Genomic DNA, 17,918 nt, shown 5'->3' on the forward strand with positions numbered 1-17,918 from the left:
TTGTAAATTAATTCGCGAAAAAGCGCTCGGGGTATGCATGGGTAACTAGTGCTCGTGCTACCCATGAATATCATCCAATCGTGTAATAAAGAATAATATAAGAAACAAAACAAACGAAAAGGAACGTGCGAGTCGCTTCTGGGGACGCGACTCTACTTATACCCGTACTCAGTCAGCATATACATTTTTGAGCATATGATTTTTTAGAATTTTAAAAAAAAAAAAAAAATTTTACAATTTCCATTTTTTTGCTACATTTGTTATCTACATCTACATATGGCCGGCGAAAATCCTCCAGCTGAACCCGCCCCGAGGGTGCCCGCCGGGCAATGGGCACTGCATTATCCTGGATCGGGTTATGCACTGTCGCTTGCTCTGTCCGGGGTAATGCAGTGTCTAGCCAAGGCCGGGTCCAGGTCCTCCCGACCAAAAATTGGGGGAACTGAACCATGGCCATGGCTGTAGGTGCCTGGCGGGTAGGCATAAAACGCTAGGGGGTGGTTCTCCCGATAAACATCAACTACGTATGGACTTTCGGGCCTAGTATGGAGCGGACAGACAGTCAAACACGGGTTGAGATGTCAACCCAAACGTCGGTGGAAAGCGTGACTGCTACCACCGGCGGGCACGGGGAGGAGCAATCCTCTCTGCGTGTCGCCAGCGGTCACACCTCTGATATGGCGGGAGCAGGTCCTGTCAGTTGCAATGCTACTGCCACAAAACGGACTCACTCCAAGCTGAGTCGCACAGGTGCCTTAGTCGAGACAGACTCGGACCTGGAGAGCGTGCTCTCGGTCAGCAAGACGGAGGAAGATAGCTTTCTCCGCTCGCCTGAACCAGGTTCCAGCTCCCTGCGTAGGGAAGGACCGAAGCGTTCTAGGGAGGGGATGAAGGCTAAGGCCCAATATAAGGCGGCGCTCAAAATCCGAAGCCGGCTCCAAGGCAGAGAAGACATCTCCCAAGAGGAGAAGTCCAAACTAGCCTGGGCCGAGCAGAAGGTAGAGGAGGGCCGCCTACACATTGCACAAATGCCGCAAATGAAAGCGACGAAGGGGGAATTTGCCAACAAGGTGGAGGAGATTCTCGCCACCAAAAGGCAACGCTCGACCGAGAGCACCAGTAAGGACACTCCGGCGAGCAAGCGGCAACGCGGGCCCAAGGGGGTGGGACCTCCACCCAAAACGGCAAAGAAGACCAAATCCAAGGCGAAGGTCAATGAGGTGACCAAACGACACCTGATCGTGGCACTCATTGACCGGAGCGATGAGAATAGCAAGATAACGGAGGCGCGGTAGAAGATGGTGCACGCGCAGCTCGTAGAGTCGCTATTCGGAAGAATGGAGGAGGACCCAACAGCCCCCATTCCCACGTTCGATGGTGCTGGGTGGCTTAACGGGGTCAAAATACTGAAATGTATGGACGACCCCACACTCAAGTGGCTGACGCAAACGGTCTGCCAAATGGAGGCGATGTGGGAGGGGGCCAGACTGGGGGTTGTGGACAGGGAGCTAATCCCGTCCATACCAAAGGCGAAGGTACTCTTCCCCATCGCAATCCAAGGAGACCGTGCGCTGAGGCTGCTACAGCGGCAGAACCCAGACGTGCCAACGGCGAACTGGAGGATCTTGCACATTGGGAGCCCACTACCCAACGGGGCCCAGAGTGCGATCATCCAAATCAGCAAGGAGGCAGAGGACGTGCTGTACCCCAGATTCGGGAAGATGGCGTGGGGCATGGGTAGCGTATACCTGCGCCTCCCCGAAGACAAGGACGCGCACACCATGCAGGCAGTCGAGGTGGAGAAGGACCTTGGTCTGGAGTCCATCGTGGAGGCCGCTCAGGGTATGGCGCTGGACGACTCCGAAGAGGAGGAGGACGGAGACCTGACAATAATAGTCAACCCGTCGAGTGTAGTTGAGCCAGCCCCCCATGTCAGTGAGGGTGCTGCAGCTCAACCTACATAGAAGCAAGCTCGCGTCGACGGAGCTCCTCATCGCCATGGAGCAAGGGCCCGTCGACATAGCTTTGGTCCAGGAGCCATGGATTGCCTCTGGCAACGCTGTGGCCGGACTAAAGTCCTCTAACTACAACCTTTTCCACTCACCATCGGTAAGCAGGACCAGAACCGCCGTACTCGTACGGAAGGGCATCCATGCTTACCTTTTGTCTCATTACAGCACTGATGACCTGACTGCTGTGATGCTAGAAAGCGAGGAAAAGCACCTTATGGTAGCTTCCTGCTATATGGCACACGACACGCCAGCTCCACCGGAAGAGCTAAGGAGTCTGGTGGCGGATGCCAGCCCGAAAGACCAGCAATTTCTGGTTGGTACGGACGCCAATGCCCACCATAGCGTGTGGGGAAGCCTCGACATCAACGACAGAGGTGAGTCACTTCTAGACTTCATACTATTAACTAACTTAGATGTAGCAAACGTAGGGGAGGAACACACCTTCGTAGGTCCCACCTCGTCCAACGTGCTAGATCTAACACTCGTAACGGGAAAGAGTACTTTGGTATCTGGCTGGAGAGTCCTTGAAAGACCATCCTTCTCAGACCACAAGTACATTCAATTCAAGTGCGAATTTAAGCACTCTCCGAAGATAACTGTTTATAGAAACCCCCGGAACACAAACTGGGAAAAGTTAAAAAAAACAGTTACTTCGAATCTCGCGACTCGCCCGGGCACAGTGAAATCCCCGGAAGACATAGAAACGTCCCTAGAGACCCTGTCCAAGGAACTACTGGATGCGTACCACGCATCATGCCCACCCTCGAGAACGAAAAAGAGGACCAAACCACTCTGGTGGAACCGGGAGTTATCGCTTCAAAGAAACAACCTCAAAGAATTCTTCAAAATCGCCAAACAGGCGAACGAGGAGGTAATCAATGAGGAATACAAAATCCTACTCAGGGAGTACAAGAAGGAAATACGCAGGGCACAAAGAAACTCGTGGAGGAACTTCTGCTCCAATATCGAGAAAGTCCCAGAAACGGCTAGACTCCGGAAGTTGCTATCAAAGCAACCTGCCATACAAAGTCAGCTGAAACGAAATGATGGACAATGGACTGAGGGCAGCGAAGATGCCCTAACAGCACTAATGGAAGCCCACTTCCCAGGATGCACCGAGGTTTCTGACGCTACAGAGCATCAGGACCTAGCAACTGAGGAACAGCACCCCCCAACAGATCTCATATCGTCTAGGAGAATCCACTGGGCTATAGACTCCTTTGTGGGTACGAAAGGACCTGGACTAGACGGTATATTCCCAGCCATGCTACAGGTGACCAAAGACGTGATCACCCCATGGCTCTCTGCAATATACTCAGCTTGCCTGAGCACGGGCTATATCCCTATTCAATGGAGGACCTCGAGGATTGTCTTCCTTCCAAAGGCAGGAAAGTGCAGCCAGATGAGCCCCAATGACTACAGACCGATAAGCCTTACCTCTTTTCTACTCAAAACACTAGAAAAGCTGCTGGATCTACACATCAGGAATGATGTAGGGAGACTGATGTCAACCAACCAGCTTGCCACACCAAAGGGAAATCGGTAGAGACGGCACTGCATTCGCTAGTAGCCACCATCGACAATGCCCTCCAAAATAAAAAGTATGCTCTAGGAGTGTTCGTAGATATATCCGGAGCATTCAATAACGTGAATACTAACGCAATAATGGACCGCCTAGAAGCGACCAACACACATCCCGCAATCAACCTCTGGATAAAGAACCTTCTAAGTTGCAGACGGGTGCAATCAGAGTGGGGCACCGCTTCCATGGTGAGGGGGGCGCATAGAGGCACACCACAAGGTGGGGTCCTGTCGCCCCTCCTGTGGAACCTGGTGGTCGACGACTTAATAAAGAGATTGGAGAGGAGAGCCCAAAAAATAACAGCCTATGCAGATGACATAAGCATAATTATTACGGGAGTATGTCCGTCGACCCTCAGCTCCATAATGGAATCAACACTCAGGGAGATATGTGAGTGGGCAGGAAAAGTAGGACTCAGTATCAACGCGGACAAGACGGACCTCATCCTCTTTACCAAGAGATACAAGGTACCGGCATGGAAACCTTGAAAATTGATAAAACCAGGCTGACCCCGAAAGCACAAGTCAAATACCTCGGCATAGTACTGGATAGCAAGCTGGCCTGGAGGCCGAATGTAGTGGAAAGGGTGAAGAAGGCCACCATTGCGCTATACGCATCCAAGAAGATGCTTAGCAGCACATGGGGCCTGTCACCTGCTCTAATGCACTGGATCTACATCTCGGTGGTGCGACCGACTCTGCTGTACGGAGTCTTAGTGTGGTGGCAAGCGACAGAAAAGAAGACGTACAATAAGCTTATGGAAAGGACCCAGCGGCAGGCACTGCTCTGCATTACGGGGGCGCTGAGGTCAACCCCAACAAAAGCTCTCGAAACCATAATCGGAATCGACCCCCTGGACATCCACGCTCAACTGACTGCAGGAAAGGCGGCACAACGCTTAGTAGCATCAGGCAATATATCTCTACAAGGATTCGGGCACAGTTCAATTGGCCGAGACATGACCAGTATATCTGACTACATGATCCCCCAAACTGGCCTGGATGTAAAAACAACCTCATACATGGGACCCGACGATTGGAAAAGGGGTCGGGACCAGACTCAACACCTCAACATCTATACTGACGGCTCCAAGATGGAAGGAGGAGTAGGAGCAGGCATATACTGTACAGACCCTGAGATAAGGCTGTCCTATAAGCTACCGGACCAATGCAGCATATTCCAGGCGGAAGTCTTCGCCATACGGAAAGCGGCAGAGGCTGCTCAGTCTACGGATTGTCCACACGTCGTGATCAACCTGTTCGTGGACAGCCAGGCGGCGATAAGATCCATGCAGTCGTCGGCGGTCAGTTCCAGAAATGTCTTGGCAAGCAGGGAGGCACTAGATATCCTAAGCACGACAAAGTCAGTGCGGATCGACTGGGTTCCCAGCCACCAAGGCATCGATGGCAACGAGATGGCGGACGGTCTGGCTAAGGACGGCGTCGGGCTGGCAAACGACAGAAACGCTCCAAAGCGATTTAGAGAAACGGGCCGACACACAGGCAAGAAGCAGGTGGAGCAGAACCACCACCAAGGAGCGCAATAGGAAACTCAGCCACTACATACTGCACCTCCCACTCACAGGTCACTGTCTGGCCGCGGCACATGCTGTCAAACTAGGCATCACCAACAGTGGCAACTGCAGGAAATGCGAGGAATCCGGGGCAACTGAAACCCTTGAACATCTCATCTGCAACTGCGCGGCTCTCTCAAGGGCTAGGAGAATATACCTGGGCGCCCCGGTACTGGCATCACTGGAAGATGCCTCCAAGAGGACGCCAGGGGAACTGCTAGCCTTTGCCAAAAACACTTCGATCCTTAAGGACTTCAAAACTTCATAAATATACTCGAAAGGTTCATACACCCCCGTCCGGACAACTAAGGGCCATATTGGCCTATGCGTGGCCCCGTGAGGGCCGTCTGGGTTAACCTAACCTAACCTACATCTACATATATTATGTATATTCTACATCTAACATGTAGATTATACATGTACCATTTAGATTCTACATCTCCTCCGCTAGGGGTTGCTCGCGCACTGAACGCGGCAGAGTGTGTGAGCGAGAAGGAAAATGAGTTGCGTTGTCGTTGGCAGGAGTGGGCAGGGGAAGCGACTGAAAATTAATTTCTTCATTCTGGCTATAATTATGATCCGATCTGATTCAGATTCGGCAGTCTGGTAGATATGGACATTCTCTACGATACTGCGTTTTTAGTTTTAGCGTATCTTTAAAATTGTGGCTGCCACAGATTTTCGTCCTTTGTGTGGGCGGAAGGGGGCGGGGCGAAATTTTGAAATACACTTGTAGCAGTGTGATATCACATGAGTCTGGAAACCAAATTTGGTTGCCCTAGCTCTTATAGTCTGTGAGATCTAGGCGTTCATCGAGACAGACAGACGGACAGACAGACATGGCTATATCGACTCGGCTATTGATGCTGATCAAGAATATATATACTTTATGGGGTCGGAAACGTTTCCTTCTCTGCGTTATACACATCCACTTTTACCACAAATCTAATATACCCCTTAACTCTTTTTTGAGTATGGGTATAAAAACAAACGTCAACATATAAGAGCACCAGCTCGGTAAAGAGCACAAGTACTGTAACCAAAGTCAAAATGAGCCAAGCCCGCCACAGCAACAAGACGAGCGTCGGCTCTCGCAAGCAAAAAACAACGCGTACTTCTCTATACGTTCGCCAAAGGCAGCAGTAATAACAAAAACTGCATCACTGCAAGTGAACGAGGAGTGAGCACGCTCTCTCCGCTGCATTGCAAAGTGGGTCATGGAGTGCTCAGTGCCCATCCCCCGACTCGAACTTATTAACCAGCGATTTGCTTATATCGACAAAAACTAGTACAATGCCCTTGCTCAAAACTGTGTCTGCGACCACAACAACAACCACTGCAATTTCTCAGGGCCCGATACTGTCGACCCACTGCGACAAGCCCCACCTCTCCCAACCAATAAGTTCGAAAAACGCTAACTCAGCGTTAATTCAGACTAGGCTCGATCGCTATGTGCAAATCAAAAGAAAATAACAATGCAGCTAAAAAAACCAAGAGCACTGTGCCATATAGGGCACTAGCGAACAATAGATTTGCGATACTAAGTATCCCAAATGAAGATGAGATCGCCCAATGAGATAATAGATGAACTTAACGATAAGGGCTTCGAAGTCAAAATGGCTATGAACATAATAAATAGAAATAAAATTCCCCAGCCAATGTTCAAAGTGGAACTGACACCTGAAAGTATGCATAACGAGAAGGAACGTGTGAGTCGCTTCTGGGGACGCGACTCTACTATACCCGTACTCAGTCAGCATTTACATTTTTGAGCATATAATTATTTAGAATTAAAAAAAAAAAAAACATTTGACATTTTACATTTTTTTGCTACATCTGTTATCTACATCTACATATACTATGTATATTCTACATCTAACATGTATATTCTACATGTACCATTCATATTCTACATCTCCTCCGCTAGGGGTTGCTCGCGCACTGAACGCGGCAGAGTGTGCGAGCGAGAAGGAAAATGAGTTGCGTTGTCGTGGGTGGCAGGGGGAGGGGAAGCAACTGAAAATTAATTTCTTCATTCTGGCTATAATTATGATCCGATCTGATTCAGATTCGGCAGTCTGGTAGATATGGTCATTCTCTACGATACTGCGTTACTAGTTTTATTGTATCTTTAAAAATGTGCCTGCTACAGATTTTCGTCCTTTGTGGGTGCGGAAGGGGGCGGGGCGAAATTCTGAAATACACTTGTAGCAGTGTGATATCACATAAGTCTGGACGGACAGACGGACAAACGGACGGACGGACGGACGGACGGACGGACGGACGGACGGACGGACGGACAGACAGACATGGCTATATCGACTCGGCTATTGATGCTGATCAAGAATATATATACTTTATGGGGTCGGAAAATTTTCCTTCTCTGCGTTACACACATCCACTTTTACCACAAATCTAATATACCCCTTAACTCTTTTTTGAGTACGGGTATAAAAATGAAGTCCACCCAATCTACAAGCTTCAATATCTACTGCACCGTAGAAACCGTTTCACCGTTTAGGAACCACACAAACGAAATGGACCCGTCAAATGCACAAATTGCCAGGAATATGGACACACGAAAACTTATTGCACTCTACGGACAGTCAGCGTTGACTGTGGTGATGTTCATCTCCCTGAGGCCTGCCCCGTAAATAAGGAGGACCCATCTGCCAAAAAATGTAGCATCTGTGGGGGAAACCATACTGCCAACTATAGAGGTTGTCCTGTCTATAAAGAATTGAAGCCAACAAATAACTGTAGCTCGAAGCCCGGTCGTCCGACAAAACTTACCATATATACCATCAACTACGACTCCAGGAGTTTCATTTGCTCAGGCGTTAAGTTACAACAACGGGTCGTACGCCTCAGTCTCTAAGCCGACACTGCAACCAACCACAGCAGGAATAATGCAGCATCCGGCATCCAATCAGGTCCCAGAAATTTCTGCCCAACATACCCCTGCAAATCCATCCCAATTGCCTAGTGGAATGCTGGTAACTATAATAAACACAATGGTAGCAATACAACAAACGATGCAGGAGCTTATGCGTAACCAAAATATCCTCCTGGAGCTCCTAATCAAACAGAAATCTGTCTAAATGGCTTGTCTAAATATATGTTTCTGGAATGCAAATGGCATTTCGCAGCACAAATGCGAGCTCTTACAGTCCTCACTCAACACGACATTGACGCCATGCTCATATCAGTGACTCACCTAACAAATAAAAACTATTTCACCTTCTGAATCTCCGAAACAGAATTTTTAACATTCTTCGACCTACTAGGTGACCGATTTATAGCAGCTGGTGACTACAATGCCAAGCACACCCATTGGGGATCTCGACTTACCAACCCGAAAGGAAGACAACTATATAACGCTATAATAACGCTACGAAACAAGCTAGACTTTATCTCTCCGGGCAAGCCTACATATTGGCCCACAGATTCAAACAAGCAACCCGACTTGATTGATTTGCAGTCACACGAAGGGTGCTGTAAGCTCAGATTCATGAAGATCACTTAACAGATCTATCATCGGGTCACTCGCCCATTCTACTTCACCCTTACGACCATCCACAGCTTTCGGAACGCCCACACTTTCTAACATCTAGCAAAACAGATTGGCTCAAATACAGGAAGTACATAAGTTCCCATAGTGATAGCTGCCCAAACATTTATTGTAAAGATGACATTGATATGTCAGTTGAAGCATTAGTATCCTCAATGTCACTGGCGGCAAAACACTTGACACCAATATTAGCAGCTAATAAACCTTCCAACAGCAGTCGTATTTCTAGGCACATTGAGGTGCTGCTACGCGATAAAGGAAGGCTTCGCCGAGAGTGACAAGCACACAGATCACCTACCTCGAAAGAGCGGCTAAAAATAGCGAACCATACTACGTAGAGCCCTAGAAGATGAAAAAACCCGAGCTCAAATATCCTATATGGAGGAACGCTCCCCAACTAGCAAATGATTCCCACTGTGGAAAGCTAAATCAGCTGTATGCCCACTAATCGAGAGCAATCACAGCAAAAAAGAGAAGGCAAATACATTTGCCGTCTATCTAGAAAACGTCTTCAAACCACACCCAGCAATAAATAGCTTCTCCCACCAACCAACAGTCCCGAAGTTACTCCGCCTTTTATATTCCAATCAGAAGAAGTCACAAGGGTCATTAAAGACCAAATCTCGAAGCAAAAGACAGCTCCGGGCCCTAATTTCATCTCCCCTAAAATGATTATAGAATGGCCGAGCTGTGCAGTATATTTCCTTAATATGATATTCAACACCATGATGAAATGGGGCTATTATCGTCAACAATGGATGAAATCAGTCATGATCCATAAAGCCGGAAAAGACAAGCCCAAGCCATCATCATATAGAGCACTCAGCCTACTGCCCAGCCTATCAAAGATATTTAAAAAGCTTCTCCTGAATCGGATAAAACAACGCCTACTCATCAACGGTGCCATCCCGATGCACCAATTTGGATTTCGCGAAAAATACGGAACCATTGAACAAGTAAGCCGTATAACCTCTGAAATACGAAATGCATTTGAAAGACGGGAGTATTGCTCCACTGTTTTTCTGGATTTCGCCCAGGCTTTGGACCGCGTTTATTTAGATGGCTTAGTCCACAAAATCAAAGATGTTTCGTAGTACGATGCAAAGATTTCCTCTCTGAATATCATCCAATTGAAGCTGGTGTACCGCAAGGCAGCGTGCTTGGACCGACACTGTATATCATATTCAAAGAAGATCTACCGACAAACAGCCTAACAACAACTTCGACGTTTGCTGATGATACTGACATACTAAGTCACTTCAAGTGCCCAACTAGAGCAACGGAACACTTATCATCTCATCTCGTGGCCTTAGAAAAATGCCTAGCAGACTGGCGGATACATGCAAACGAGCAAAAGTGCAAGCATGTCACCTTCACGTTAAACAGACAAACTTGCCCTCCATTATGTCTGAACAATATCAACATTCCACAAACCACCGAAGTAACATACCATGGTGTTCATCTGGATAGAAGGCTTACTTGGCGTAAACACATCGAAGCGAAGAGAAATCTACTTAAATTTAAAGCTAGTAATCTACATTGGCTAATAAACACCCGTTCACCACTAAAACTGGAGTACAAAGTACTTTTGTACAATGCAGTTCTCAAAACCATCTGGACATACGGCTCGGAGCTATGGGGAATTTTCGTTAGTAATTTAGAAATAATCCATAGAGCTCAATCGAAGATACTAAGAACTATCACTGGCGCACCATGGTACATACGGAATGAAAATATCCATAAAGACTTAAATGTAAGATCAGTTAAAGATGAAATTGCCAAAGTGAAAGCAAAGTATCAGGCCAAGCTTCAAGCCCATCCTAATAGTCTTGCGCAGTCTTTAACTTGGCACATTAGCCATACACAACTCCGGCGAAGAGACCTCCCCACCCAGCAATAATACTTAGCAAGGGACGTACTCTAAGTAATTAAGTGTAATTAATTAAATAAATATATTAGGTTAAAATTTTCATACTTGTCGTCATTCTCTTATAAGGAAGATTAGATAAATAAAAATACCGTAATAATAAAAAAAAGCGAGAAAAAACTTATGAGTCGCTTCTGGGGACGCAACTCTACTTATACCCGTACTCAGTCAGTATATAAATTTTTTAGCTTATGATTTTTTAGAATTTTAGAATTAAAACAATTTATTTTACATTTAACATTTTTTTGTTACATCTGTTATCTACATCTACTATGTATATTCTACATATAACATGTAGATTATACATGTACCTCCTTCGCTAGAGGGCGCTCGCGCACTGAACTGAGAGTGTGAAAGCGAGAGAGAGAATGAGCAACTGAAAATTAATTTCTTCATTCTGGCTATAATTATGATCCGATCCGATCGGCAATCTGGTAGATATGGGCATTCTCTACGATACTGCGTTTTTAGTTTTAGCGTATCTTTAAAATTGTGGCTGCCACAGATTTTCGTCCTTTGTGTGGGCGGAAGGGGGCGGGGCGAAATTTTGAAATACACTTGTAGCAGTGTGATATCACATGAGTCTGGAAACCAAATTTGGTTGCCCTAGCTCTTATAGTCTCTGAGATCCAGGCGACAAACAAGACGGTCAGACGGACAGACAGACATGGCTCCATCGACTCGGCTATTGATGCTGATCAAGAATATATATATATGTGCGGAACACACATCCAATTTTACCACAAATCTAATATACCCCTTAACTCTTTTTTGAGTACGGGTATAGTAAAAAAATGTCTCTAACAGTTTAGGTATTTTAGATATACCTCTAAAATTCTTTGCATCAGACATGATACTTTTCTTGTGGAGCGGAATATTAAAAAATTCCTTCCAGGTTTGGGGGGAAGCATGAAGAATTTATTGATAGGGTGAATAGTTTAAGCAGGGGTCCACATAGAGCGTCGGCACAGTACCTAAGAACTCCGTCAGGATCTGGTGAAAACACCGGGTTAACGAGATGAAGATCATGAAGCAGTGAGCTTTCATTTAACAAGGGGCTGAAATTGCCCTTCGATCTTGGTAAACTGTATGGATACGGCTGACCAGAGTAGGTTAAATGAGAATAGGTAATTGAGTAAAAAGATCGGCAACAGCCTGGATATTGTTTGCCGACGAATTAAGAAATGATAGCGAGGGTAGATGTGCGGACGTTCTACGCTTACTGTTTACGAATCTGTTAAAATGTTTGGGATCCTGTGAAAATCATATCCTGCATCCAGATAGGTAGTTTCTATAGCATTGACCGTTAAGAATGGAGAAATTTGACCAAGCTATTACATAGCGAGAGAGCTCAAAATTTTTTATAAAGTCTTGACTAAGTTTTTTGACTGGATAACTCTTTGGTAAGCCAAGGAGGCTTCCCTGATCTAACCGGACAAGAAACTGTGACACAAGAATCAAAAAGTGTGTCAAAAAAAATGTAAAAAATGTTTGTGCCTTTCATAACGTCAGTGCACAAGTACAGAGCGGACCAATCAAAATCCCTAATGGGGTTATTAAGCTTCGTTAGTTCGGCTTTATGATACCCATTCGATGCAATACAGTAGGTCCAATATCGATCGACACTTCGAATTTAGGATGGTAGGAGTCTTCAGGTATAGTGAGCGGAAGGGATCGGGTTAGCAACGCAATGGTCGGATATACAATGCACAGGTGAAGCAAATGGTTTCAAATTGAGCAGGAGATACGCTTATCTCCACCTTTAAGCCGACGTCTTTTATTTTGTTTTGTATTAAAGCAGTTACTTATCATACATATATATTTGTATTTAAAACATTGATTGGATTTAATAGAAGGCGTCAAAAATGACAAGAACCTTTGACTTCTGTGTTTTTATTCTAATACCTCCTCTTAGTCAATTTTGACCTCATTTTCATCATCCATGTCCAGCAACGTGATTAGCTAGTGCAAGAAAATATTTTGCTGCTGAAATACATTCACAATTATTACTATATTATGAATATTAATTTTAATTTTAGAAGTCAACCAATTTTCCGCTGCACCAAATTGAGTACATCAGCTGTTTTTCTTGGATGTTGGATGGTGTTTGACATCTCATAGAAGCTTTCACCGTTCCCCCGTGATGTGCTCAGTGAGCAGAGGGGTGCCACAGAAATCACTAGTGAAATGGGAAACCGCTCAGAGGATTTCCGCTTCAAAATTTACGCCGTGCCACAGATTTCCGAGCGATTTCGAACCAAATTAGTAACTAAGCTAGGGTTGACACCTTTCAAGATTCAATTCGAATAGGGTTCACTTTGAAGTTCTATTGATTTCATCATTTCAAAACAATTGGTTTTTCTTTTTTTCTTTTATGATATAAAATAATTGATTTTTCAAAGCTGTACTTTTATAATTTCAAAGCAAAAAAACATCCTATATCGTGCGAGTCAAATAAAACAATGTACTCGGCAACTCTAGCAGTTTTCTGGCAACTCTCCATGCATGGCAGCAATCAGCTGTTAAAAAAAAACACAGATCTGAATTTTACGGTAAACTTAATTAAAATGCTTTTACCGAGACTGTTGGCCATCGAAGAACTACGGAGGCAACATATTAGAGTACAAACCTTGCAGCGCAGGCTTCTCAGATGCGCATCGGACTCGTTTTACTACAATGAGCTATTTTTTTTTAATGCTTAATTAAAGAAAACAGAATGCTTTCAATATAATTAATATTAAATATATTGCTCCGAATTCGAATTAAAAAAGGTGCCATTACTGTATTAACTTCGAAAGTCCGAATCGCCCTTGGTGGCCAACTTGCTCTGCTGCGGATTGAGAGCGGAATCTTTAAGTGAAATTTCAGTCAGCGGATTGATTTACTAGTGTACTAAAATGTTTATTTTATTAACTCAATATGTATAATGTTAAATTATTTGGATGAGGGTTAATCACCAATTGAACAACCATTATGGGAAAGTAAGATTCGAATCGTTTTAGGTGTGTTTTATGGGTGTATTTAATCAAATCGCTGGATAAATTGTGAGCGATTTTGATTCCGCTGAAAAATCGCTGTGTGGCACGGCGGAATGGAATTTAGGTGATTTTCCAGTGGAAGTGATTTCTGTGGCACCCTGTATAAGTTTAGAATTTGTGTGTGTTTTAGTGTGAATTAATGTGATTTTCAGAGGATTGATCAAACAATTTTAGCTCAGTCGTCCATAGGTTTTTATGAGTGATAACTTAAAAGACGGCGAATTAATACAAAGACAAGGAATATAATATTTTTTCGACTTATCCTGAGTGAAGGGTGGCCAAATAGTATAATTTAAAAAAAATCTTTGTACTACCTAATAATAAACAATAAAATAAACGAAGACCAATATTTCACAAAACTATTTTTGAAATACTACATTTCTGTGCTACAATTCTTATTGTTGCGCGTGAACTCCGAAAAAAGTGCTGTTCGGTCTCCCAGCGGAGCATTAGTTAGTATTTATAGTCAGTGGTGCAGCCGTAAAGTAAATCATGTTATTTGTTCGTTATTTGCTCTGCCCACTGTACCTAATTGTAATCGACATGTATCTACACCCGCGCCCTCACTGTAATAGCCGTTTCAACCGTTCTTTCGTCTCTTCGTTTCGCATCTTTCTTTTTATCGCCATTGGAAATCACTCTCTCGATCTATCAGCTCTCTCGTTCTCTCGAACACTCTCTCGCTCTCTATTTCGTTAGCATCGCGTAGGGCACGGGAAATTCGGTCCGTCTGCCCTAACATGCCTTCGCAATGGTCATGATCTGGTCTAGCACTTGCATGCCTTTGCAATCTCTCGCACTTTTCTTTCGTCGCATATATAAACACGAATCGCGGTTTATATATGCATCTAGCTTTTCGTCTTTCTTTCGTCTTCGCTTTCGCTCTCTTCATCTATCTTTCTCTCGCTTGCATTAGGGCACGGGCAATTCGGTCCGCCTGCCCTTAGCATCGTCGCCTAATCGACCAGGCATATTAGCAATAAACAAACATATGTACATTAATCTGTGCGTGACGTTTCATTGAGAGATCCTGTTCTACCAACGGATTTTTCTTTTGATTCGACAAATCTCTTGAATCAAAATCCCTAGAGATTTCTGTGGCACCCCCAATGGTATGGGTTACATAAATCATAAGCTTACATATATACAGACTGAGGGCCGGGTATATGAGTATAGTCGTGGTACTGTGCCGCAACTCACAACGTACAAACTCGTCTTTTTTCTTTCTGTTCCTTGCCTTGGACGTATGTCAAATCAACTTACCTGTATGGATAAAGCTTTGGTCAAGTTCAGTTCATGCTGTGCAGTTGGAAGCTTAAGTTTTAAAGCTCGTGATGATCGTGATTGTGTGACAACCATAGCGTATATATCTATAGCTGCGTTTGCCAGTCGGTTCAATATAAATTGCTCGTTTACTATATTTTTATTGTACCGTAATAATAGCTCTTCAACTGTTTGGCCAAAAAGGTCAATACATTCTGCAGTTTTCTTGGCATAGGGCTGAAGCTCAGGAGCTACATGACAACTTAAATCACTGCCACCTAGACCAACTTTAGAAGCGGCACGCTTAGAAGCTTCTTTAAATATCAAACCCAAATTGGTAGATGGATTCTTAAATGCACTTTGTAGTTCTTTTAAATGAGATCCTGCGTATTGAATACCAGTTAGTGCTATAAACAAACGAAGAATATCATTTGTGCCTTCAAAAATTCGGAAAATCCGTAAATCTCGTAAAACTCGTTCAAGTCCAGCTTCAACCATGAATCCCATACCTCCCAGAATTTGAATAGCTTCGTCGCAAACGTACCAGGCGCTTTCACTTGCATATATTTTTGATATGGCCGCTTCTAAATGGTAGTCCTGACTCCCATCGTCCATGTTTTGGGATATCGTAAATGCCATAGATTCTGTGGCATATTGAAGCATGCTCATTTGTGCTAATTTTTCTTGAATAGAGCCATAGTTCTTAAGTTTTTGTCCAAACTGAACCCGGTTATTAGCATGAGAAGTAGCAATTTCAATGCATTTCTTCATCGTGCCGGAGAGCGTTGCTCCCATTCCAAACCGACCATTATTTAAAATATTCATAGCAACCTTAAATCCATCCCCTTCCTTTCCAAGAATATTTTCAATTGGTATTTTTACGTCCTCAAAGTAAACTTCCGTCGTATTTGATGCCTTAATTCCCATTTTTTTTTCTGGTGGACCATTTGTAACACCTCCAAAGGATCGTTCCACAATAAACGCAGTAACCTATATTAAAATAAAAGAATTAATTGTTAGTTTAATGTAACAAAAAATTAAAAAAACAATCCAAATATAAAAAAGTCACTCAATAGCCCCCTCGCGAGCTACCATTTGTTCACGATAGTCGTAAAGTTGATCCAAAGTTCCTTGCTGTGGTATTACGCGAGTTAGTAGCCAATAAATCCACTGCCACTGCCTCGCGAGGGGGCTTGGTAAGCCGAAGGAAGGCAAGAGCTATACCGGCGGTAGCGTATGCTACCAGTGCGCAGGCCCCCCAACGTCGCTATCCTATAACAGGAAACCAAACGTAGGAGTGGCTGATAATTCCTGTAATACCACAAGCAAGAGCCAGAACCGCAGAAAGAAAAAAGCTTTGTAAGAACTGAAAACGGGGACTACAGGCGGAATCTTCGACTCCACTAGTCCCTCAGCTAGTTCACGGGTTCCAACATCTAGGGTTCTACAGGGCTACCACCAGCTGATGCGGCGGAGAAAAGGAATGTAGTCGAGGCGAAGAGCCAACAAAAGCTGCTGTCCAGCTAAAAGGCGTTTAAGTACCTACTGGGACTTAGCCAGGGCCTCACCGACGTGCTGACAGAAAGAGACAAGAGCCTGAAGAAGAAGACACGAGTACGACGTGGGGAGGTATGAGTTTCTGCAAGGAGCCGCCCAGGCCTCCCCTTAAAACCTTCTCGACAGAAGGTATCGGTGGAATCGACTTGCCTGGAGCTACAAGCTTCCGAGACGAAAAGGGCGAAACTAGAGGACATTCTGATCGCCAACTGCGGTCACCCAAATGAATGAAAACAGGCTGCCGGCAGAATCGGAAATTCTGACCGCCATGACGGCTGCCATTGTTCGAGCAGACGACCGGATATCTGCGAGGTAGCCAAGACAGTGGCATATGGTAACGAGAGTATTCTCGAGCTTTGGCCTGGAGCGGCACTCTGCATAGTCCCCACAGATCAGGTTCCAAGGAGAACGATCATAAACGGTGTGGATTCCTCCCCCGATCAAGGTAGACGATGTATCGCTGGTCCTGATCAAAGCTCAGAACCCGACCTTGGACACATCTGACTGGACTATCACAAGCGTGATATCGATAGACACCTCAGATCCGCAGAATAACATGAAGTTGGTGCAGAGGGAGCCTTCAACAACTTCCTTTGTAAAAAATACGGTACCGGGAGGACCCTACCTGTAACTGATTCTATCAACATTTGGTTCTTAACGACTTTCCTCTTCAGCTGAGTTGGAGTGGATACGAGGTTACGGCCTATGCGAATGATCTAGTAATGCTGGTAACGGGCAAGTTCCTGCCCAAATCATGACCGCTAGATGGGCACGCTACAACGGCCTGGTGTGATCCCACAGAAAACAGAACTGGTTTTGTTTTCGCGAAAATATAAGATACCAAGTTCCAAACTACCAGCAATTGGTGTAGTCCAACGAGCAGCAGGCCACCAGACCACCAGATCTCTTAACTCTACCCCGCAGGCATCTTTGAAAATCATGTTGGATCTGGCTCCGCACGGCGGTGCCAAAACCACTGGTGGGAGTCCCACCAAAGCGGAAAGTTTTTGTATTACGGCTTGCCCCTGACCTTACATCTGACAATGTAGCTGCTTTCATTCCTAGCTACAAAAAAAACCGATGGATTAAAAGTGGATAAGTTAAATTTCTCTTATGCCAGGGCGATAGCCTCCTTACAGATAAGCGTCTGCCCAACTCAGTTGGAAACCATTTGCTCTGCCAAATTTTGGCCGGAGCACTTGGATGTGAAAGAGTGCAAGGCTTAGAAAAAGAATAGGCCCCATAGCTCTTCCTAGTAGCCAGGCCAGTGCTCCATCTCCACCTTCATCTTCCCGCTCTACTTCTACCCATCCAAAAAACTAAATTCCTCCTATTTAGTTATCTACCGGAATGCTAGAGGCTTTCGTAGTAAGCTCAGCACTATTTTTCTTAAGA

At 45.0% G+C, this 17,918-nt stretch overlaps 1 protein-coding gene across 2 annotated transcripts in view; it reads right to left on the reverse strand.

Moving 5' to 3' along the window:
• Nucleotides 1-17,918, reverse strand: part of LOC111079195 (very long-chain specific acyl-CoA dehydrogenase, mitochondrial) — a 66,554-nt gene that overhangs the window by 4,457 nt on the left and 44,179 nt on the right. For both annotated transcript variants that reach the window (XM_041596027.1, XM_041596022.1), the window contains one exon: nucleotides 14,967-15,956. In XM_041596027.1, coding sequence (XP_041451961.1) covers nucleotides 14,967-15,956 — 990 coding nt within the window. The remainder of the gene's footprint in view (nucleotides 1-14,966; nucleotides 15,957-17,918) is intronic.

This window comes from Drosophila obscura, unplaced genomic scaffold (assembly GCF_018151105.1).
Source record: "Drosophila obscura isolate BZ-5 IFL unplaced genomic scaffold, ASM1815110v1 contig_139, whole genome shotgun sequence".
In the NCBI taxonomy this organism is placed as follows: Eukaryota; Metazoa; Arthropoda; class Insecta; order Diptera; family Drosophilidae; genus Drosophila; species Drosophila obscura.